The sequence below is a fragment of the Nomascus leucogenys genome, chromosome 20 (genome assembly GCF_006542625.1).
Source record: "Nomascus leucogenys isolate Asia chromosome 20, Asia_NLE_v1, whole genome shotgun sequence".
NCBI classification, from domain to species: domain Eukaryota; kingdom Metazoa; phylum Chordata; class Mammalia; order Primates; family Hylobatidae; genus Nomascus; species Nomascus leucogenys.
The window spans coordinates 78,404,525-78,428,999 of NC_044400.1; the positions used below are offsets into that span (position 1 = coordinate 78,404,525).

At 50.5% G+C, this 24,475-nt stretch overlaps 1 protein-coding gene across 3 annotated transcripts in view; it reads left to right on the forward strand.

Moving 5' to 3' along the window:
• Positions 1 to 24,475, forward strand: part of SORCS2 (sortilin related VPS10 domain containing receptor 2) — a 537,963-nt gene that overhangs the window by 180,910 nt on the left and 332,578 nt on the right. For all 3 annotated transcript variants that reach the window (XM_030801231.1, XM_030801232.1, XM_030801233.1), the window contains exon 2: positions 16,437 to 16,504. In XM_030801231.1, coding sequence (XP_030657091.1) covers positions 16,437 to 16,504 — 68 coding nt within the window. The remainder of the gene's footprint in view (positions 1 to 16,436; positions 16,505 to 24,475) is intronic.

Sequence of the window (24,475 nt, forward strand, 5' to 3'; positions counted from 1 at the left end):
CTCATTCAGATGATAAATGGAAGTTCCAGAATCATCAAGACAGTTCCGTGGGCCTCTGTCTCTTGGCATGGAAACTCTCATCCTACGTCCCGTGTTGGGTGAGAGATCTCAGTTCCCTGGGCCTTGCAGCATTGCGGGGCCATCAGCAGGATACCGCGGTGGGATTTCTGAAGCAAGATCTGGTATGGCTGGGGCCAGCCAGTGAGAAGCCTTTTCTCATGCACGTCCAGTCATGGGAGCCATGCTCACGTGCGTGGGTGAGATGCCAAATTGCGCTTCCTCGATTGCGTGGAGGAACATCTGAGTTCAGGCTTGGCTGCCCAGAACCAGCCTGAGCCAGCTTTGTGTCACTGGTAATAGCAGCCGAAAACAGTTAAAAAAGAGAAACAAAACAAAAATGCACGTGCAATACTGCAATACACATCCACCCCAAAGCCTATTAGAAGTGACTGTGAGGATTATTGGCTGCCGGCACTGTGCGTCCACAGAGGAGTGGACAAGGACAAAGGTCTTGGGTTTGTGTCGAGTGTACGTGGCTTCTTCCTCTATCTCATTCAAGTCACTTTCCCTGCCATCGGCCGCTTGTTATTCGTGCGCAGGTTACTTGCCTCTGTGGGCCTCAGCGGCAAATGAGGATAATAATACCTAATCAGAGATTGTTATGGAGATTAAATGAGATGAATGCTTATAGCTTAGAAAGTTCTAGGTAAATGCTTGTGATGCAAACACATAAGCCAGGTGACTGTGAGAATCAAATGCAGGCAGGTCTGGAAGCAGTTCTTGGCACATGGTAGGAGTGCAGTTGGTGACAATTGACCTCTGCATCTCCCGTCACGCTGAAGCCTGCCTGGGCAGGACTCTGCATCTGTGTGCAATGGGAACAAACAGGATCTCTTTTGTAGTACAATTTTTCCCCGGTTGTAAATATAAAGCATGCTTATTATAGAAAAGCTGGAAAATATGCAAAGAGTAAAAAAAAAAAAAACAAAAAAAAAACTGGCTGGGCACGGTGGCACATGCCTGTAATCCCAGCACTTCGGGAAGCCAAGGCCGGTGGATCATTTGAGGTCAGGACTTTGAGACCAGCCTGGCCAACATGATGAAACCCTGTCTCTACTAAAAATGCAAAAATGAGCCAGGTCTGGTGGTGGGCGCCTGTAATCCCAGCTACTCCGGAGGCTGAGGCAGGAGAATCGCTTGAACCCGGGAGGTGGAGTTTGCAGTGAGCCAAGATTGCACCACTGCACTCCAGCCTGGGTGACAGAGCAAGACTGTCTCAAAACAAAAATAAAAACAACAAAAACAATTCACTAATACCCAGAGCTCATTCATTATTTTCTCACTCAGGCATATTTTTTTCTGGTTCATTTTCTGCATATGTCTATGTGTCCATATGCATGTCTTTGTGGGTTTATACATAGGTATGCCTGAATAAACTTTTTAAGACTTACAAAGAAGGGATCGTGACCAACACTCCAGTCAAGTTAAACAGGTATTTGCTGTTCATCTAGTGTCTAGAATTTCCCAAAACAGGAGGCACTTCTAATCTCAAGCCTCCCCGGATGTCCTCTGGAAGGGGCAGGGTCATTCCTGACCCCTGCCCCCACCCAGCCCACAGACATTCCAGCCCCAGTGCACAAACCCTGGCCTGCAGTCACGTGCAGCCTGACAACTGGCTCTGCACTAGGATTCGGGCTGTGAAAGTGGTTTCTGCCTGCAAAGAGTTTATAGTCTTATGGAGGAAACAGGCATATAAGCACGTGTTTTCTGTATGCGTGTGGAAGTATAGGGAGGACAGGTTGTGTCTGTAATTTCAAATCTTTGTTCATGTCACATTGTACCATGGGTATTTTCTCAGATCATTGTTTGTCTTTTTTTTTCCTCCTGATTTGTATCGTTGATTGAATGAAATGGTTATGCTATGGTTTATGGAACCATTCCCCAGTAGGGGTTGTTTCTGGCTTGTTATAGACAAGTGATGCTGACGAGCACATGGATACAGCTTCGAATGTTGACAAGCAGATGTGTTTGCCCAGTCCCAGAACTGGGGCTGTGACAGGGGGACAGATCGGACCTTCTGCCAAGGGTCTGATTCTGGTGGAAGGGAGAACCACATGAAGCCACATGCCACGCTCCCAGCAGGCGCTCAATAGACATTCATCACTTCAGCTTCCCCTCTGAAAGCTGAGACCACATCCTGATGCATGTTTAAATAGTTCTGCCAAATTTGTTCCATCATTAACTTTCAATCACTGTTAATTTTAGACAGGGCTCTTAATTCAAGTTTTTTGTCTTTGTCAAGTTGATGGAGATGGCTCTGTTTTTAGCCCTGATATGATGGTGGCAGGGCTCTCCTTCACCCGGGATGGCAGAATGCCCTCTGCCACAGCTGGTAATGAAATGCCAGGCTTGTGATTTAGCTCCATCAGCTCAGGAAGTTTACATGAGGAGCCTGATTTGACAGGTCTGTTTTATAACAAGTCGCGCCAGTGAAGGGAGCCTTCTATTTGATATACTTAAGGCAGAATTCAGCCATATGTTTGGGTCCCAACAGAATCGTTCTCATCTTCGTCCTTCCGTGGAAGATACATTGAGTTCACCCTGGGGAGATATCTTTTAAATTAGATTTCAGAAATGAAGATCTTGTTTTTTGTGTCCAGAAACTTAACCCTTCCATGATTTTCTTCTCTCCAAATAAGTCACAATATACCCCGATTTTCCTGAAGAGGGATATATGGTATTTTTCCTCTGCTTTTAGTTATAATTAGACTAGCTGAACTACATGGAGAAGCTAAAGCTGCGTTTATTTGTTACAGGCATGTTTATATCAAATACAAATGGGGTGGATGGGCTTGTGACTCTTCATGGCCATGAAAATGAAATGAATTTGGTCTCTGAAAGTAACCTTGGGTGAGACTAACATCTCTGTTGAAATTGACTCTATTGCTTCTCTTCAGGCTAATGTGTATCATTGGAGGGGTCCATTCAGATAATTTAAGGCACCTTTATGGGGTTCTGTATTAGTCTGTTCTCACGCTGCTATGAAGAAATACCTGAGACTGGGTAATTTATAAAGAAAAGAGGGATGATACAGTTCCACATGGCTGGGGAGGCCTCAGGAAACTTATAATCATGGCGGAAGGGGGAGCAAACTTGTCCTTCTTCACATGGCATCAGGAGAGAGAAGTGCCAAGCGAAGGGGGAAGCCCCTTATAAAACCACCAGATCTCGTGGGAACTCACTCACTATCACCTATCATGAGAATGGCATGGGGGACTCCACCCCTGTGATTCAATTATCTCCACCTGGTCCCACCCTTGACACGTGGGGATTATTGCAATTCGAGGTGAGATTTAGGTGGGGACATAGAGCCCAACCATATCAGGTTCCTCCCCCACACGCTGCTGCCAGAACACCTGTGTGCCAGGCTTTGCATGTGGCATCCCTGAGGCATTGCTCCCCATCCCCACCCCTGCCCACCTCCCTCAGACCACCGTGGGCAGCTGAGAGTTATCCCAAGTCTGCCCCCCCCCCAGGTCCGGGCCCATTCTGTGACCCTGAATTAGAGGAAAGACCACATTTCCTCTTCTTGTCCTATTGGCCACCATGGACACGGATTCATTCTTGGCCTTTTTAATTGACCCTGGCTGAGTGGGACGGACAGCAAAAGAGAGCCTCTCCCTACATGCCCCTTCATTCTCGGGTAATATGCATACCCTGGCCTTTGTTTTATCCGGTGATTTACATGCTGATCACACACATCTAAAGCAGATGTCCTGGGTTACTGTGAAATTCTGTTGCCCCCTAGATCCTGTGCTTGGGATGTGGCTAAGGATGCCAGGTTGGAGGGAGGCACATCCGAGTATGGGCCAGCTCTCCATGTGGGCCTGCCTTTAAAAGGAGGATCCTTTCAGAAATCGCATCTGTGCTGCGGTTGACTCCCCAGGGTGCAGCAGGTTCAGCAAGAGTTGGGGCATCCTGAGCCTTGGGAGGGCAGGAGGGAGGGCAGGATCACCACTGGGCATCTGCAGGGCTGCCTTGGGGAGCAAACACAGCCTGTGAGGTCGCACCAGGCAGAGCTGGGGTGGATGGGTGGAAGCACGGGAGGCGTATTCAGATAAGCATGAGGAGGGCCTTTGGGAGTGGGGCGCCCCATCGTGGGAGGTGCGCACATGGAAAGGCTGTTGGCTGGGCTGCTGCAATTCCAGTGATGTATGGCTGAGGCTTCCCCATCCACGAATGAGTTTCTTATGTTATCAGTTCCCCCACTAAACACCCTTCACAATAGACGTGCGGATACTATGGGTGTCCATTTTGCAGATAGTATGATTGCAGAGGGATGGGTAACCTGCCCAAAGCCATATAGTCCAAATGAGGGAGAACCTTCCAGACCCTGTGGCTTTTTAGATTCGTTCTCTAAGCAGAGGCAAGGGACTCACTGGGAAATATGTTGCTTTGTTTGTCAGATTTATACCAAGACCTCTATGAAGGGCCTGTAGTCCTTCAGGCTGTGGCATGCCTAGAAAACACGCTGAAGGCAGCTGCAGAAACTTGCTTTTTAGACATCACCAAATGCTATTTTTAAAATGCTTTTCTTAAAATACTTCGTCTCGACATTCAGTGCGTGAGTGTGATGATTTGTCTCCTCCTGGTCCCTGGCTCGCCATCCCCAGTCTGCCGGTTCCGTTCTGCTTTCCCGATGCCCAGAGCCTGGCTGAGGACAGGCTTGGAAGAGCCACGGGTCCCCAGAGGTTGCTCAGCAATGGCCATTTCTTCAAGATGGCCTGGGTTATGGCTGCTCATGCCTCAGAAAGCCTGGAGATGGGTAGACAGAAGCCATGGGGTGCTGCTGTCAAAGACGTGCTCAGCCCCAGCCTGGGGGCTGGGGCTCACCTGGAGCCTCCACAGGAGCCTGGTTCTGAGATCTCTGCTGTCTGAGCATGGGGATCTTGTCTGGGGTCCCCAAGAGGTGTTTGGCTTTAAACAAGTAGCGTTCATAGGGGACAGGCTTTTGTGGTTTCATAGAGAAGCTGAAGGTGCTGAGTCCTGCGAACAGTCTCACAGATGTTTCCTGCCATGTTGGAGTTGCACTGGACAGGCAGTGAGCTCCCCGTCACCGGACTCCTGGGCTATTACTGGGGACTGGTGAGGAAGCTGGTGTTGGAGATTCTGAATTCAAGAGAAACTGAGTGTTTTCCAAAGTGAGGTCGTTTTGCTGCTGAGGAGGGGCTGGGGCAGAGCCTCTGATGGCTTTAAAGCCCAGGGCAAGGACGTCAATGTGGTTTCCGTCGTCCTCTGCTGACCCGTGGCTAGACCGCCTGTGGCAGCTCCCTCGTTCCTCCTTAATAAAGTCATGGCCGGCTGTAGGCCTCAAGCTTGTCTTAGGCAAGCTATTGCTATTTATTTTTGTAGTTACCTTCTATGGATGACAAGTAATGTTTGTTTTCTATTGCCGTGATGTGAAACTTGCTTACTTGTGTGAAAGAAGTGGGTTAATTAGGTGTGGTGGCTCACGCCTGTAATCCCAGCACTTTGGGAGGCCAAGACGGGCGGATCACGACGTTGAGATCAAGGCCAGCCTGGCCAACATGGTGAAACTCCGTCTCTACTAAAAATACAAAAATTAGCCGGGTGTGCTGGCAGGTGCCTGTAGTCCCAGCTACTCGGGAGGCTGAGGCAGGAGAATCGCTTGAACCTGGGAGGCAGAGGTTTCAGTGAGCCAAGATCGCACCACTGCACTCCAGCCTGGGCAACAGAGCGAGACTCTGTCTCAAAAAAAAAAAAAAAAAAAAAAAGTGGGTTAATTAACAATGACAGCTTCATGATGTACCCTCCTGGTGGGTGATTCTGGTGCAGATATTTGAAGATAGTCCCTGAATGATCAGATATTGGGTTTCTTGAGCTGTTTGGTCGATGACATGACAATGACTCCTGGCCCTCTTTGGAGGGGACGGCTGCTTTGACCTGCAGGTCCAGTTGGGAGAGCATTCCAGCACAGGGCTGCCAGTGAGACACATGGAGCGCAGAGCTGGAGGGCGGAGCGCAGAGCTGGAGGGCGGAGCGCAGAGCTGGAGGGCGGAGCGCAGAGCTGGAGGGCAGAGCACAGAGCGGGAGGGTGCGGCCCCAGAAGAAGAGCACACTGTGCTCAAAGCCACACAGTGTTAGAGGCCAGCCTTCCCCAAAGCTGACATCAGAGGCTGCCCTGTGGGGGCTGCCCCTGAAAGGGTCCCTCCCTGCAGGAAGCCCACTTTCCCAAAGGCTCTTCCTCCTCCTCCTCCCTGGTAAAGGCCATCCCCCGTGAGTGTGGGGTCCCTGGCAGAGGGAGGGTGGCTGTGCAGGTGTGGATGGAGAAGAGGAGCCCCTCCGGCAGCCAACTCTGTTACTCAGACAATGACGTAAACCTTCTCTTTGAAAGAATTTCCCAGAAGAGCAGGCTCTTCTAATCCCAAGCCTCCCCAGATGTCCTCTGGAAGGGACAGGGTCATTCCTGACCCCCGCCCCCACCCAGCCCACTGACATTCCAGCCCCAGTGCACAAACCCTGGACTGCAGCCATGTGCAGCCTGAAGGCCACCACGTGCCAGGTGCTAGGAGCCAGGGCCAGAGAGCCTTAGGCTCTAGGAGGTGCAGTGCAGAGGGGCAGGCCACAGCCTTCAACCAGCAGAGCAGGCAGACAGCAGAATGACCAGGCACCAAGCTCTCCGTTCCACTAGCCTCTCTGGGCCAGGCCTGTGGAGTCTCCAGAGGAAACGGGCAGGTGAACAGGACCAGGGACACAAGGAAGGAAGGGAGTCGGGTCAAAGATGGGACCTCGTTAGGGAAAGTCCCAGGCGTGAGGGGCTCCAAGGCCTCCAGAAGGACCTTGAAGGGTGGGTGGCGCCGCTGGTGGAGTGGGGAGGCATTTTGGGTTGGGTGTGGGGTGAGCCAGCCCTCAGAGCAGGGCAAAGCTGATGGTGCCTGGAGCTGAGCAGGGAGTGATGGGGGTCTTGGTCTCCAAAGGCCTTGACCACAGGGATGGGGTTTGGACTTTAGCCTCTGGGCAGTGGGAGACCCTGATCGTGTGTGAGCCTGGGAGTGACATCACCATCATCCTCGCTGGTGGTTAGATAACATCCCTGGTTGTAAAGTGAGTTCCCAAGTGACATCTCCGGCTGCCCCAGGGTTAATGCCCCTGTAAGGTGCAGAGAACAGGCCCCTCCTGAGACAGCCCCAAGACTAGACCAAATCCCCGCATTGAGTTTGAAACTGATTGCCAGTCCTGCCTGCCAGGGAACCGGGAAGGCCTTATTGACCCCATAGATTGAGTCCCAGACTGGACTGCAAATCCTGAAAGGGGGTAGAAAATGATGCTGACATGCCTGTACGCTGAGTGCTTTCCCGAAATTCTTAACAGGGTCTACACCCGGAGAAAATGACAGAACTCCTGCCCTGGGTAAGGGGAGGGGCATCATGATCCGTTTCCATTTGAGAATCAGCGTATGGGGGCTGGAGGGGACGGTCTGCAGGTCTGGGGGGCAGGGCTGGGGCTGTTCAGTGGCCCAGGGAGAGAAGAAGGGGCCAGAACTGGGGAGGGTGGGTGCAGACGGCTGCAGGGCCCACGCCTCCTGCTGGCACAGGGCTCCATGCCAGGGCCCGCACAACATCGAGGGACCCATACGCATGCTTTAATTTCCTTTAAAATCAGAAGAACATAAAATGAACTTTTAGGTCGAGAAAATGTTTTGATCTATAATATGAAGATATGCTATTTTTTAATACCAACACAGCCAAAAAATATACATTCTGATATTTTTTAGTGGAGGAAAAGGCCATGAAGACGCCAGCGCTTCGATCCCATGAAGCCCTCATGGCCCCAGGGGCTGCTGAGGGGCAGATTTCAAAACAGGGCCTTGTGTCATGGATGCTTCTCCCAGCAGCTTTCTTGAGTAGATAATTCGGCGTGGAGCTCAGAGGGCTCTGAGTGGCTTCTTCCCAAGCTGGCATCAGAACCTCCAACCTCTACTTTCCTGACAATTCTGAGTAGGCCTTTAGAGGTCCACAGCCTGCTTGGGTTCCCTAAGGCCAAGGGACGTTGTTCAGGGGCTGCTGTGCCCAAATCTGGGTCTTTGCAGTTGGACGCAGCCAGTGACTTCTTCCACCCGCCCCTCCTCCTCCTGCGAGAGGCAGCGCTTCCTTTGTGCCTGGCACCTCTGTTCAGACATGACAGCGTCGTTTCTAAAGAGAAATTCTTGGAGGTAATGAACATATGGTTGTCTGGCAGGGCACCAGCAGGGAGGGGGAGAGCACTGGAGCCTGGGGAGGGATTTCTGCTTTAAAAACAGGATCAGCAATTTCCACCCACCTCCCAGAGATGCCCCGGGCACTTTTTATGTTGAAAGACGCTCGGCAGTAACAACATCACAGCTTATCCAATTACCTTTCATTGCCATAAATAGACCTGAGAAATGCCAACCCTTCCAGGTAGAAGCACATTTTGAACAGCAACGACAAAAAAAAAAAAAAAAAAAACCACCAAAACAGCAGCTTGTAATTTCATTAATAATTTTACTTACAGTGACTATTAAAAAGGAGTGATGGGTGAAATTAAAATTCAATCAGGTTATGAGAAATGGAGAGTAAATAATATTTTCAAAGCATAACTGAAGTGGAAAAGTCTACCAAGGCCCACCTATTAAAATACACGTTATCCCTTAAACAGATTTAATGTAAAAATTCAATTTTCCACAGATCAGCAGCGCCCGTCCATTTATTTGCTGCTGACTGATTTTGATTTATGAGGCCCTTTCTTAGCTTCCTTCTCAGCTCACCTTTTTACAAACACTGGGTTTTGTGCCTGTGAAGGTGTCCAATGCCTGTGCATGAAGGGCCTTCTTCCTCCCACAGTCCCTGCAGAGGCCCTTGGTGGAGGCCCTTGGTGGAGGCCCAAGGGCTGCATGGTGAAGTCTGAGGCCGAAGCTGCCATCCAGCCCTCCTTGTGTGAGTGGCGAGACTTGGGGCAGGTAATGCCTCTCTGTGCCTCAACTTCCCCCAAATGGGGACAACGTGGTTCCCAGGGACAAGGCCTGTGGGGGGATTAAAAGAGATAACATCCATAGAATGCTCAGCATGCGGCTCAGGACAGAGGAAGTCATTTATTTTAATGAGACGGTGATGAGAATTGGCGGCTTTTCTGGCCCAGGCATCTTGGGTGAGGCATCCTGCCTGCCCGCAGTGCACCTCCAGTGCAGGTCAGACCTCGGGGGGCTGGGGCTGGCTGTGGGAAGGAGACGGGGTTAGGGTACGTACATGGGGCCCTGCAAATGTCTCTGCCTCAACCCTGCTGGGTAACAGGTGTCAGTGAGGTGGTTTAAGGCAAACCACCCGTGTCCACATGCACACACATACAGGCACACAGATATACACATGCACACATGCACACACATACACATGCACACATGCATACACACATGCACACGCATACAGACACACATAGATATGCACACATGCACACAGTTATGCAGAGATACACACGCACACGTGCACACATGTGCACACAGACGCACACATGCGCACAGATGCCCCCACACCTGAAGCTGGGAGACAGGCAGACTGCAGAAGTCAGCTCCGTGTTGACCTGGCTCCTGTTCCTAGCTGCAGTGACTTGGAGGACAAACAGAACCCCAGCAACAGACTCAGCCTGAATCCCCTCCATCTGCTCTTGGTAGAATCTTAACCAGCAGAGAGCTGGTTCTGGGTGGTTTTGGCCAGATGAGAAAAGCCACCTGTGTTCTGGGACCTGCCCGATGAGGGAGGGGAAATGGGGGCTTTGAAAGAAGGAGTCTCTTTTATTTTATTTGAAAAATGTTTTTGAAATAGGTAATACAGCCAAATGGTTCCAAATGTCATGACTACTAAAGGGTCTCTAGTTAAAATCTCCCTGTCTCCCTCCTGTTATCCTTCTCCGCTTCCCAACCCACAGGTGTCCACCTGATCACATTTCCTGTGTTTCCTTCCAGCATGTCACCGTGTTTCTTCAAGCAGAGGTGAATACAGATTGTTTTTAAATTGAGATAAAATTCATGTCGCACCAAACTCACCCCTTTAGCCATTTTGAAGTGGCCTTCGCCTCTCCGCTTGTGAACGTAGGAGTGGGCACAGGAGAGCTCCCTGCATCGGCTCCGACACGTCCTTTTTCATCCGTCCCATCCACACAGGATGCCGGGGCTGCCTTGAGTGGTGAGCTCCCCCGGCGATCCCCCCAGGCCCTGCTGGTGGATGCATGGGTTATTTCTGGTCTCTGGTTGTTGTGGTGTCGTGGTGTTGTGGTGAAGGACTCTGGGCATCCCTCATTTCCCATGCACAGCACTTCGATGGAATAGCTTTTCTGACGTGGAATCTCCAGGCCAAAGGGCACACGGGCTTGTGCCTACCTTGGCGGTTCTGCCCGTGCCCCACTGCCGGTGGATCATTCCTTCCCCCACGGGCAGTGCGTGTGCAGGTCTTGGAAAGTGGCTCGTTGGTGAACAAATTCTGTTCCTGCCCATCCTGCATGCGCTCTTCCCCACAGTCCCCGGCAGCGGAGCTTGCACGTTGGCTGGCAGGTGAGGTGGTCTCCAGCCCAGTAACTCTTTAAGAATAGCTCCAGTTGGTGAGTGCGGAGTTACTGATGTGGAGTGATTTTGGCCAAATCCTGTGTGAGCCCGGGACAGAAGAGGGTCTGAGTTGGGCCTGAGTGATGTGACCTGTACCAGCGAGGCACGTCTGAGACTCAGGCGGGCCACTGCCCATGGGCCCCACTGATGGGACTTCTTACAGATTCCAGGACCCATGTCCACGCCTGGGCGAGTACACAGATGGGGTGGGCGTGAGGAAAGGCCTCTCCAGGAGTGGGTCTTGGCTTTTCTGAGTCAGCCTGCTGCTGATGAATTCACTCAGGAATGGTCATTCAGACACTCCCTGTGTGCCGGCCCTGGTGAGGCTCAGGAGATGGAGGTGTCTGAGGCTGACACAGCTCCTCCCCTCCTGGGGTGCACAGGGTGGTCAGGGAAGGCTTCTAGGAGGTGGTGGCCTTGAGAATGAGCAGGAGGGAGGCAGTGCAGAAATGAGAATGGGGAGAACACAGCAATCCAAGTATGCAAAGGCCGGGGGGGTGGGTGACAGAGTCAAGGCGGGAGCTTGTGGCCAAGGCGGTGTGTTTGGACGTGGAGTCCGCGGCAGTGAGAGTGGAGGGAACCAGGCTGCTGAGGGACAGGAGGAGTCTCAGCTTCCTGATGAGGCTGAAGGACAGTGAGCAGGGGTGTGGGCCTCCCTCCTGGGGACGCCTTGCCAGGGCAGCCCCTCAAATGTGAGCGACGAAATGAAGCTTCTGCAGGCCTGGGGTGGGGCTGCCGCGGTTCTGCATTTCCAGGAGCTCCCAGGAAGCTGCTTGGCCAGTCCCCACTGTGAGGAGGAGGCCCACGGCGGTGCAGCTTAGCCTGGGAGACCTCAGTGACACTGGGGGCTTTCAGGGGCCTTGGACACTGACCTTAAGTTCTCCCTTTTTCAATGGGGTGTTGATTTTGGAGTCTGCAATCAACAGTAAGTTCTTGCTGTCTTTTAGTAGTAGTATTTGGTGCTTTATGTATATTGATTGACAACTGAATTGGGCCTGAGTCTGTCTTTTTGATTATTCTTGAGCCCCCGAAAGGCAACCGTGTGTAAGGCTGCTTCACAATCATTTCCCACTAGCTGTTTGGAAGGCTCAGTGTCCTAAATTGGAGGTGCTCAGAACGTTTCTTGCTTCTTGTCCTAAAAGGGGCACATTTGAGGAGGCGATGCTGAATGCTCCTGAAGAGCAAACCTGGTAAAGACGAAGCTTGGGGGAACCGGGCACTCGTGCAGGGCCAGGGTTCAGGCTGGCTCAGAAAACCTCAGTGTGCGTCTCTCTGAAGGGATTATTGCACGTCTCTCCATAAGGAGCTTGTACCCGGGGCCATTGCTCTGCTGCTGAGTCAGGCCCCACTGCACAAAAGCAGAGGGAAGCGGCCCAGGGTCTCAGAGGAGGCACCGTGAACTTCCCTTGGATGGTGAATGGTGAACCTGACCCCCGGATTACGGAACAGCTGACCTCGTTCCTGGTGGATGCTGGTTGCATTTGGGGAAGGATTTGGTGGAGCAGCTTATGAAAATGGTCTTTTAGAAACTCCCAGGGCATATTATTAGGTTATTTGCAATTGAACAGATTTCATGATGTTTGGGGGTTCTAAAGCCATCGTTCGGCTCTAGTTTTTGGAAGGGAGCCCCTCCTCCAATTGACAGGTGGAGAAACTGTGAACTCTGCGGGCTTGGAAACGTACCAGTGGTCACTCAGGGAGGAGGGGCTGAGCCTCGGGCGTCTCTGTTCTGATTTCTGGTCTAAGTTTATGTGGATGGACACAAAGAGATGGGGAGACCCTCCCGCAATCTCCAAGTTAGCACCATTTCTCAGATCGGGAAACTGAGGCTCAGCGAGCCTGGCCACCCTGCATCACACCCTCTTTGTTTTATTTTAATCCATCTGAGAAGTGCCCACTCTGCCAGGGCCACCTGGTAAAGACAGCATTGACCTCCCAGTTCATGCTGTTCACAGGTGAAGACGCTGATGACTTTGCTGCTGGCCCATCAACCCTGGAGCTGAGACTTCCTCTGAGCCAGCCCCTGTTCCCCAGAGCAGCAGAAAGTCCTGTTAATGCTATTGTGGGTCCGAGGCTGGTTAGCCTCGGCTCCCTCCCACTGCCAGAGCTTTAGGATGTAGCCCAGGCCTCTCATCTCCAGGCAAGTTGGACGGCTCAGTGCAGAGCAGAGGACCCTCCTACAAGCCCAGCACAGGGCTTGGCACTGAGTTGTGTGGTGCAGGTGGGGGCCGGCTGTGGTGACCGGGGGGTGGGGCTCCATGGCCGGCCTCGGGTCTCTCCAGGAACTGAGTGTGGACTTCAGGGTTCTTTTCCTTCTGGGGGAGGGTACCCTCAGTCCCTCTCAGGGAGGGAGCAGGCCCTTCCCTGGAATAAAGCCAGAGGCAGTGGACAGGGGGGCCAGGCTGTGGATGTGGATCTACCAGGACCAGGGTCTGTCCCTGCGGAGCCCTTTCTTTCCCAGGCTGCTAGAGAGTGGATGAGTCGATGCTTGTCACAGGCTGAGCCGGCACAGATTTGGAACCCAGCACCCTGGCTCCCTGGTCCATTTGGTAACATGGCATTGGGAGAATAGGAACAGATTCGTGTGCTGCCTTCCCCACGGCCAGGAGGACGGGAGGTGAGAGGATGAGATGCGGGGTGACACATGCATCCTGAGGAGCCTTCGAAGTAATGAGTGGCGGCAGCGGCCGACCTCTTGTGGACGGCAGTAGCTCTTCTTTCCTCGTCTGTTGCTTGGACGTTCCTGGCCGTCTGGGAAAGATCCCTGTGGGCTGCGGGCTCAGGCAGCCTCTGGATGGGAGGAGACCCTTGGCAACGGCCGGGGCTGTGTGGCCCTGACTCACATTCCCAATTTTTCTCCCACCCAGATCAAAGAGCCCCAAGGCTAACACACCAGCCACTGAAAAAACCGTCCCGGGGATATTTCATTTCCAAAGCTGTTAGCTGAGGGCCCCAGAAGGGCATTTCATAAGTTTTGGTTCTTTGAAACCACTTTTAATAGAAGTTTCTTCTGAAAACACAGGCTTTCAGCGTGGCAGTGAAGAGCCCAAGCTTGACGTCGAATTGCTTGGGATCAAATTCTAGCTCTGCCGCTTGCTGAGTGGGTAGTTTTTGGCAAAATATTGATGCGCTCTCTGCTTTAGTGTCTTCAACTGTAAAACAGGGATAATAACATGCGGCTCCTGGGGGCATGGGGGCAGCACCTCTTCGGGCTCCCTGGGGCACGGCGGGGGTTGCTGTAACTGTGGGGCTCGTCGGTGGCGGGGCTGAAACCAGTGGTTATTAGCTATCATTATTCTTAATGGCGACAGCTCCTATGGCTTATGGGTCATTTCACGTTTGCTATTGAATATTTAATCATCGCCGTGGCATCATCATAGACTGGAAAACTGACATGTGTTGAAGTTGAGGGTCTGCTAGTGCAGAGCCAAGCGTGGAACCCCGGTGGTCTGACCTCACTTCAGGGTTCTTTTCCTTGATGACTGCAGAGTCAGGGCATGGTGGTGCTGCCTTGCTGTCTGGCTCCTCCAGCACTGGCCCTTCCTGGGCGACCTCCTTGTTTCAGCCCTGGGCAAAGGCAACCCCACAGGAACCCAAAGTCTCATTTGGCTTGGCCGGTTGAAGCCAGTAGAGTGATTCTGTCCCCAGGACAAAGTGGAAGCGGGTCCTCTTGATGGAAGGAGTGTGGTGGTGGTGGGGAGGGGGGCACTGGCCTCTGCCCAACTTCACTGCATAAATGATCCTTCCTTTGGGTAAAGTCACCTGTATTTCTTTCAGTGAGTGGTGTGGGTGCTTGTTATAAGGCAGGTGCTGTGCCCCGCACTGGGGAGATAAACAAGGTCCCCACGCTTAACGGTTTATCCCTCAGCAGTGGAAGCAGACCCTGTGAGCTGTGAGGGGTTGTAGGGAGGTCCAGTGGGGTTGGAGGGGGGTGTATGAAGGGGGCATTGAGCCCAGTGTGGGGGGCCTTCCTGGGGGTGGTATGGGTCAGGCTGAGATCTGAAGGTTCAGCAGGAATTCACCGAGGAAATAGGGCTGGGGGATTTCGGGAAGAGCATCCTAGGATGAGGAATGCCTTGTGCAAAGGCCCCAGATGCTGGGGTTTAGAGTGAGGGGGTGGGCTGGTGGGGACTCTCCCCTCGAGGGAGGGGGAGGTGGAAGCAGTCATGCTGGGTGATTGGGTGACCGTCCACAGTGGCAGAGCTGGAATGTACAGGCAGGAGTGACGGGGATGTGAAGCCAGCCTCACAGCAGGGCGCGCCCCAAACCCAGCAGTCTGCAGAAGGGCAGGGTACCCTCCAGAGCCGAGCTCCGCCCCTCGAGGCCAGGGCAGAGTCTGGATCTCACTGCTCCAAGATCAGATTGAGGGGGGCAGGGATTTCCTCCTGGATGGGGCCGGATCAAACAGACTTTGAGGTCCCTTCCAGCTGCCACACTCTGGCTGCACAAAAATCCCCTCTGGGAACAGCGTGACTATATCAAATATGAATCAATGGGTTAAAGTCCACACCGTGTCAGCTCCCCACTCCTTGGAGGGACCTGGCTCTAATGGCAGGCTGTGAGCTGACAAGAGAAAATCGCTTTGTTCCTGTGCATGGCATAGCCAATCTGGCCTTGATTGACAACGCCTTGCTTTTTAAAATCATAGCTGCCTGTGAGATGCACACTGTCCCATCTCGGGCAACAGCCCCTCCTCGTGTCTTCCCTGCTCAAATCACCAGGGAAAGAAAGACAGTAGGTCAGCCCAGCTGCCATCTGTGGAAACGGCACCTTAGGACCGAGTGCAGGGAGCTCTGCTTCCATGGAGGAGCCCGACCGTTGGGGATGACCAGGGTGGTGACCCCAAATAACGAGGCTAACAGCTGCTCCAAGACCCAAGGCCGTTCCCATCTTACCTCCTGGGGGCTACCCTGGCCACGGGAGTGTTAGGAACAGCTAACAGGGACTGGCAGTGAGTGAAATGAAATTTGATGTACATGAAAACGCAGTGGCCGGTGCAGTAATTGGGAAAATCTTTTTCCCATCAGGGCTAGTGCATCCTTATTCCTCACCCCGCCAACCCTTTTTTGTTTACACGGTTGTTTCAAAAGACAGGTGCTCCTAAACACGTTTATTTTCGTTTTTATAAATAGTTGCATTTTCTGTACAGGCCTGAAATGCAAACAGCGTGGTCAGGTGGAGCCCTGTGTGTGATGAATGAATGAATGAATGAATGGTCTCAACAACAACAAAAACGGGTGTGTGCCACTGAGGACTCCTGGGCCCCCCAAGCATCTTGGCTGTGCCTCCCCAAGTACCACTCCAGGACAAGTAATGACAGACGGACCACAGGGACCTGCTCTGGTCTTGGGTGGCAGCCCCGGCAGTTGTTTCCAGCAGGCTCAGGGGATCCTCTAATGCGCTGGTGGAGACAGAGCCCCGTCTCCAGAAGCCTTGCCAAATGAGCTCTGTGCTCACACAGGGACCGCTGCCCTGGCACTCCCTTTGCCACAGTTTGGGATTGTCCAGGGCTGGGTTTGAATTATTTCCAACGAATGGCAGCTACTGTGTGGATTTCGCTGGATTCAGATGTTCCCAGAGTCATTCTGCAGAGCACAAGAAAGTCCTCGGAGCAGAAATAAGCCCACGTCTAAGGGCTCTCATGCAGGGTGGCCCAGAGCCTCCCAGGGATACTGACTGAGAGAGGCCCCTGGGCGGCTGAAATTTAGAGACCCCAAATTCTGGCAGGGAGTGGTGTCGCTGTACCTCTCTTTGAGAACCTTGGAACCCACTGATTTCTGCCTTTTACTTTCTGTTAACACCACAGGTGATCTTGATCCTGACGAAGTACTACCACGCAGACATGGGGAAGGTTCTGGAAAGTTCTCTGTGGCGGTAAGTCAGCCCGATGGCAGGCCTTTCTCTTATGCACCTGCGTGCCATCTTCCCAGGCTCTCAGCTGAGGACCGAGATCCAAACGCCTCGCTGTGGCAGCCCCCGTGAGTCGGTGGCCTCGCAACTTTTCTTTGGCTAGAAAATGCATAAAGGAAAAGTTGAAAGTAGCTTAACAGTTTGGGCAGTGGGTATAAACTGCACTGCAGAATAGACAACTGTTCAGAAAGCATCTTGACTTTCTTCTCTTTTCTTTGTTTTTCTCCCCGCTTCCTTTCCTCCTGGGAGGAGGAGGGTTTGCATTGTGAATTCAGGTCAGTGCACAATTTCCCTTCACTTGTGCTCAGAACTTCACACGCAGCTCCTGGAGTCCACCAAAGGCTCTGATTATCCTCATTGTTTGGACGTTTTTCTTTCTTCCAGGCTTAGCCAAAGAGCTTGGTAAATAAATAAGCCACTGGCGATGGGGGATATCTCTTTATGTGTGAAATGTGAATTCAGCCCAGGAACATTAGATTGCCCCTTTGATGTTTTAAATGAGATGAGAAAGAAGGAGGATTTGAGAACCCATTTTGGTTATCATCCTCCTCAATATTTACATCCACTCACCCAGGAAGGGTACAGATGGTCTCCAGCCTCTGGGCTGTGGTTTCAAAGCTTTTCTCCTGCAAAAGATTCTCTTTCTTCCATGCACCGATTACCACCTCCACGTTCTCTGGGTGTGAAACCATTTTGGTTTCCAACATATGTTTCTCAATAATTAATTCATTTGTCTATTTGAAATCCGTAAAAAGATGCCTCTACCTGCTGATCAGGACCTTGAGTTGGTTTATTTTCCATTTTTTGGTTTTGCTTTTAGCTAAGGGGTTTGGTGATTCATTCTGTTGGTTCTTACTGAGGGATTTCTGCGATGCTCTGGGAAGTTGTTGAAACGTGTCTTGAGTTGGGTTCTTTCTTTGCTGTAGAAGGAATGACATCGCCTGGAGCCCATGGGCCTGGTCATCTGTGCTGCTAATGAGGCCAAGCTCCGGGGTTAAGACACTCACAGTCCCCCGACGGGTCCTCACTTGCTCCCCAGCAAAAACGCTTTTCCTAGAAGCTCTTCTCAGTGTGGCTTCACTCCCCAGACCCACTGGTCTCCTCTAATTCCATCGTCACCACCAGAAAATGGGGGGTGAGCGATGGGTCCCATCCCTGTGTAGAGGACAGATGTTCCCTGCCACGGCCCTCCGTTGCTTTATGTGCTGGTGGGGTTGCTTTAAAAATGTCTCGTTCCTCCAGTGCTGGGCTCAGCAGTGTTCACTACTTCCAGACAAGAGCAGAAAAGTGTAAGCTCCGTGGGCCCTGTGAAATCTCATTGCTACTCTTTGAAAATTTGTGTTCCAAGGCAAGTTTTGGGGGCAACACTCCTGGCCGGGGCAGGCCCAGGGAGGGGACCCTCGCTGCTGGGCAGAGGGTCGCAGGGTGGGTTCCTCGGTGACAAAGCGGACAGAGATGGTCAAGTCTTCTCCTCCTTCCAGCAAAGGCCCTCAGTTACCAGATTTGCCCCAAGTCCAGCATGTCTGTCAAGCGCTGGGCTGCAGTCCTCCTTGGCATGGAGGGATCTGCCTGGGGCTACCCGCCTCAGAAGTTTCCAGAGTACCCGCTTCCGTCCCCTCACTGCAGCCTCTCAGCGTGGCTGGATGTGGAGGCAATGTGACTGTGTGAAGCGTCGTCTGAACAGGGAACGATCTTTTCTTTCCCGGTGTGATCTGCATTTACACGACGGAGCTGCCGGCGTAGTTCACGTTTGCTGGAGTCCTTGTGCGGTGGGGGTGGGGTGGGACTGACTGTGTCTGGCCCCCTGGCATGGGGCCCAAAACCACTTACAGGCTCCAGACAGGATTCCTCAAAAGCAGGTGGCAGCAGAGAGGCCAAACCACCCACTCACAGCTGCTCCAAGGGTGGGGTGGTGGGGGCTTCCTTCTACTCCAGAGAGTCTCGGTCTCCATGTCTGTTCAATGGGGATAAGATGCCCCTGAGAGGAAGTTGTGAGAACTGAATGAGGAAATGTGTGAAATGTCCCTAGAACAGTACATGATCTAAATTCAGTTTTTCTCCAAAGCAAATTGACAGATTTTAATTTTCCGTGTTCCCTTCTCATCACCATCTCTATACCCAGATGTTTCTTCGCCTTTATTAAAAATGCTTGCAGAGACATTAGTCATCTCACCAAAGTTCACTCACATCCCTACTCATCGGAGCAATTACTTTCTTTGTTTATATTATCTTTTCCGATGCTAACGTATTTATATAGGTAGAGACACAGAATGCAGTTTTATATTCTTTTTATCATTTATAAAATATGTTTCTAGTTTTTCCATGTAGTGACAGGGTCTGCATCGTCATTTCTTTTATGGCTGGTACGAGCCCCTGGAGTTGGTTCGCTCTAATACTTAGCTGTCCCCTTATTGATGCTGCCATAAAAAATTTAAGCAGGTAGTTTTCCTTTTCATTTTGTTCCCTGGGATGAATCAGTTACATGACCGAGCCAGGGAGTGTGAGTGGATTTACAGCTGGTGTGCGGTGGCATTCAATTCTTCCTTAAGACGAATGTGCATTCCTACCTGGGCAGTGCCCTGCGTCCTGCCGGCGACTTTTGTAATTCCTGCTCATTTGACAGGAGGAGCTGAGGGCAGGAAGGGGACGGCATCATTGCTTTAATTTGCTTTTTTTTTTGTTGTTTGTTTCCTAGTGAGGAGGAGCAGTTTTCTGTGTTAATTACTACTCACATTTTCTCCTTTGCACATTACCTGCTCCTATCCTTACCCCCTGTTTTGGGACTCATGCAGGAGGTTGATGCTGAGAGTTGAGAGCTTGCCATCACTTTCTTCAAGATGCTGCTTCCTCCCACCCCCAACCTCCGTCTGCATTTGAGGCCCCTGTGGATGGAAGGCTGGCGGTGCCCTCATCTGGAGAGCACATATTAAATAGGGCTATTAAAGACACAATTAATGAATGTGCACTGAGTCTCCTAAGAATCCTTGTGTATAATTGCAATAAATACACTTTTAATGACAGGTATGGTCTTTTCATTCTGGAAGTGGCTCGAAGCTGAATGTGTTTTTAATTGTCCTGCATTTGACGGGCCCCACGTCAGCGGCACCCCCTCCTGGCTTCCATGATGATCCAGTGCTCTGCCCTTTTCTTCTTGTGGTGGTGATGGGGGTCTTCTGCTCAATCCCAGTCCCCCTTGAATCGGTGCAAAAGGCTGGGGGTGAGGGGGGGAGCACCATTCTTCCCTGGAAAGCCCCTGGTTGGCATCAGGGTTTGAAGTGTGCAGGGCGTTCTCCTCCACATGGTCTCGCCCACACAAGCCACAGAAGCCACAGAGGGTTGAGCAAAGCCTGATGTGTAGACTGTGGGGTCTTAGCAGAGGTACAAAGAAGTCACTTAGAAAAGCCCTTAAAAAGTGCTGCAGCTTGGGCCAGCCAGGGAAGGTGTGAGTTCAGGGTAGGTCCTCCCAGACGTTTTCCCTGGGAGAGGAGCATGGGAATGGCAGATCTAGTACAGCACTTCAGACTCCAGAGGCACTCGAGTCTCCTGGGATCTTCCTGCAAGGAGCGCATGGTCAGATTCCACTGGTCTGGAGGGTGGCCCAAGACTTTGCATTTCTAACAAGCTCCCGAGTGCTGCCCATGCTGCTGGTCTGGGGACCACACTTCAAGTAGCCAGAGGTTGGACTGGTTAGGACTGAGGTTTAAAAGCCTTCCAGGGTACTTGAAATAACATCCAAGCCATACCCCCTGCAAAGACCCCACCCCCGGCTCCTGCCCCATCCGCAGTCTCAGCTCCTCTCACTCTACTGCTTACTGTTCAGTGTCTAGTGACAGTAGCCTCTTGGCTGACCCTGGACTACACCGAGCTCAATCCCTGTAAGGGCTTGTGTATGCTATGGCCACTGCCTGGAGTGCCTGTGGCACCCACCCCAGGTAACTGGATCCTGCCCCTCATTCAGTCTCCCCATAAACCTCTTTTCTTCAAAGAAGCTTCCCTCACTACTCAGTGCAAAGAGGCCCCCAGGCATTCTTTATAACCTTTCTCATTGAAATGTGGGAGTTCCTGTTTATGGTTTGCCCCCTCACCACCAGCACCACTAGAACATAGGCTGGTTGAGGATGTGAGGATGGAGACCTGCCAGGTTTATCTTATTGATCACCAGATCCCTGGAACCAAACTCAGATCTGGCACAGGAGATACATGTTGGGCATTGGATGAATGGATTGACAGATGGACAGATGGGTGGAGCGATGGACTGACAGATGGATGGATGGACAGATGGATGAATGGATGGGTGGATGGGTGGATGGACAGATGGATGAATGGATTGATGGATGAATGGATGAATGGATGGATGGATGGATGGACGGATGGACATATGTATGAATGGATTGATGGATGAATGTATGGATGGATGGACAGATAGATGAATGGATTGATAGATGGAAGAATGGATGGATGGATGGATGGGCAGATGGATGGATGGATGGATGGAAGAGTAGATGGATAGATTAATGGATGGACAGATGGATGGATGGATGAATGGAGAGATGGATTAATGGATAGATAGATGGATAGATGAATGGATGGATGGATGGATGAATGGACAGATGAATGGGTTGATAGATGGATAGGTGAATTGATGGACAGATGGAAAGATGGACAGATGGACAGATGGATGAATGGATTGGTAGATGTATGAATGGATGGATACATGGATAGATGAATGGATGGATAGATGGGTGGATGAATGGATGGATAGGTGGATGGACTGATAGATGGACAGATGGATGAATGGATTGACGGATGGATGAATAGATGGATATATGGATGGATGGGTGGGTGGATGGATGGATAGATGGATGGACAGATGGACGGATGGATGAATAGATTGATGGATGAACAGATAGATGAATGAATTGATGGATTGATAAATGCATGGATAGGCAGACAGATGGATGGATAAATAGATGGGTGGATGGACTGATGGATGGACAGATGGATGAGTGGATGGACGAAAGGATGGATGGTGGCGTGGTTTTTGGGAAACACTGCTGAGACCTAGAAGACTCTTTACATTTATAGGGTCATCTTAGGGGATGCTGTGGAAGCCAGGAAATCAGAGTTGGCTCTGATTCTGTCAGGAGGAGCAAGAGGGTTCTGCAAGCATTCTGAGCTGGAGAGAAAGCTTACCTTGGGCTGCTCCCTATGCCCTGCCTCCTGCTGTGATGCAGCCTCAGGGATCACCCTTGCTTCACACTGAGCACAGCTGTTGGGCAGAGTGGCTTTGAAACAGAGGGACAGTCCTATAGACCAGGGGACTCAATGCCTGTGCCGTCCCTGAACAAGGACCACACTAATGCTGGGCCAACCCTACCACTTCCTGGGTGCATTTAACCTCAAGCAGGACCTCATCCAGGGGCAGTCTCAGGATAATTGAGGGTGGAGCTGGTCTCAGGTTTTCTCTAGAATGACTTGATTGAATCTTCTCCTTTTTGTTAGGGATAGGAAGTGATTCTTTTTCTTTATCTTCGCTTTAATTAAGAAATCTTGAACATATCCTGAAAAGTACCGACCATGGTAGGACACATGCCCAGGTACCCAAGAAACAGAGCCAGATGAATGTTCGCTAAATAATCAATCATTCCCTTCTTCCCGGCCTCCCTTGTGGTTAGTTTGGGGTCGCATGGTTAGTGTAGGCCAGTGGATGGTGAGCAGGAATAATGTGGGTGCCGCTGAAATTTAGGGCCTCAAGTTTTTACCACACCAGAGCCCAGTCCAGCTCAATGCCTGTAATCTAGCTGTCATCAATGTCAATTTTTTCCATATATGTTTGGAATCGCTGTCTCTCAAAGGAATACACTTTGATAGATTCTCTCCTCCATCCTCTCACACCCACCCTCACCACCCACCTGGAGGTAACCTCTACCCTGAAATTGGTGTGTGTCATCCCCCTTTTATATTAAAAACATAAAACACAATATACAAATCATAATGTATCTTGTCTGTCTGCATGTATATATGTATGTCTACCTGCAATCAATATGTTCTGCTGCTTAGCTTGTTTTGCAAAGAATGACATTACTTTGCCTTTTGAAGTTTGCTTTATGCGCCCAACTTTGTTTAGGTAATTTGTCCATGTAGCACATGTAATCTATTTGATTTATGTATTCCCCTGCTGTGGGAGTGCTAGGATTTCTGTCCTGAGATTTTGCCACTCCAATCAGGGCTGCAGCAAGCACCTGTGAACACGTCTCCAGTCAGATGCTTGGATAGGGTGGAAGATGTGTGCACAACTTCCTTTTTCTCTACCTATTGCCGACTTATCTGTGAGGTGACTCACTGCTCCACACCTTGGAGTCATCAGACTTTCCATGTTTGCACTCAAGTGGGTGTGAGATTACCGCTTAATCTTGTTATTTTGCATCTTCCTGATACCTGGTAAGATGGAACATATTTTTCTATGTTTATTGACTTTTTGGGTCTCCTCCTCTGTGACTCACCTGCTCATATCTCGTGCCTGTCTTTTTACATTGGGTTGCTTAACTTTTTCTTGACCCCTACCTCTCTACTCTAAAAAGCCCATGTCATTTCCAGGTCCCTTAATTTTAAGACGTGCCCTCCAAATGCGTCTTGAACTCCTGCCAGGTACCATTCATTCTTTCCCGGCACCTTCTAAGAAGGTTTCCTCCTAAGAATGTTTTACCATGCCACATTTATGTCTCAAAGTGCAATTGTTAGAATAGCAATTCTGATGGATGGTGTATTAGTCAGCTATATGGCAATAACGAACCCAGTGGCATGCACTCAGCATTTATTCTCACACCCCTGTGTTGACTGTGGTTTGGTTGCTGTGGCCAAGGCTTGGCTGGGTGTTCAGGCTGTTGGCTGATGGGCTTGGGTCTGCTTCATATCTGTTTATACTGGGACCCGAGCTGACAGGAACAAGACTGAGGCCACCAGGACATGTTCTTCTCATGCAGAACACCAGAGCTCAGGAACCAAGCTCAACCACACAAGCACATTTTAAGACTTCTGCTCACATCACATTTGCTAGGGTTCCAATTGCCAAGCCACGGTCAGGTTCAACCTCAATGGGGCAGGGGAAGTACAGTTTGAGGAGGTTGGTGGGGTGGAAGGAAGGGAATGCTTCCTGAATGGTAATTTCAGGTATTTCAAGTAATAGCTGATTCCAGAAAATACATATTGTGTGGTCATATTTGATAAATATATTTTAGGGAAAAAAGTTTCAGATTTCTTTGCAGTAGGATTTATCAGCATCTCTGATACACTAATACACATACTTCTCCAGGAGAAGGTTATACAACATTTCTTCATCTCATTTAATTCCATAACCTTTAATTTTTCTTTAAATTTTATTATTATTTATATATATATAAATTTGTGAGGTACAAGTATAATTTTGTTACGTGTGTAGATTGCATAATGGTGAAGTCAGGGCTTTTAGAGTATTCATCACCCAGATAATGTACACTGTTCACACGAAGTAATTTTGGATACTCCACCCCCCCCATACCCCCTCACAATTCCAAGTCTCCACTGTCTGTCATCCTCTCTGCCTCCATGCGTATATATATATTTTAGTATCCATTTTTGAGTGAGAACATGTGGTATTTGTTGGCTGTAAATATGTGGCTTTATCTCTGGGTTCTACATTCTTTTCCATTGTCTTTCTGTGTCTGCCTCGTTTCGCTTAAGATAACAACCTCCAGTTCTATTTATGTTGCTGCAGAAGACATGATCTCATTCATGTTCATGGCTGAGTAGTGTTTCATTGTGTATATATGCCACATTTTCCTTATCCAGTCATCCATTGATAGACACTTGAGTTGATTCCACTTCTTTTCTGTTGTGAATAGTGCTGCGATAAACATATGAGTGCAGGTATCTTTTTGATATCCTAATTTCTTTTCC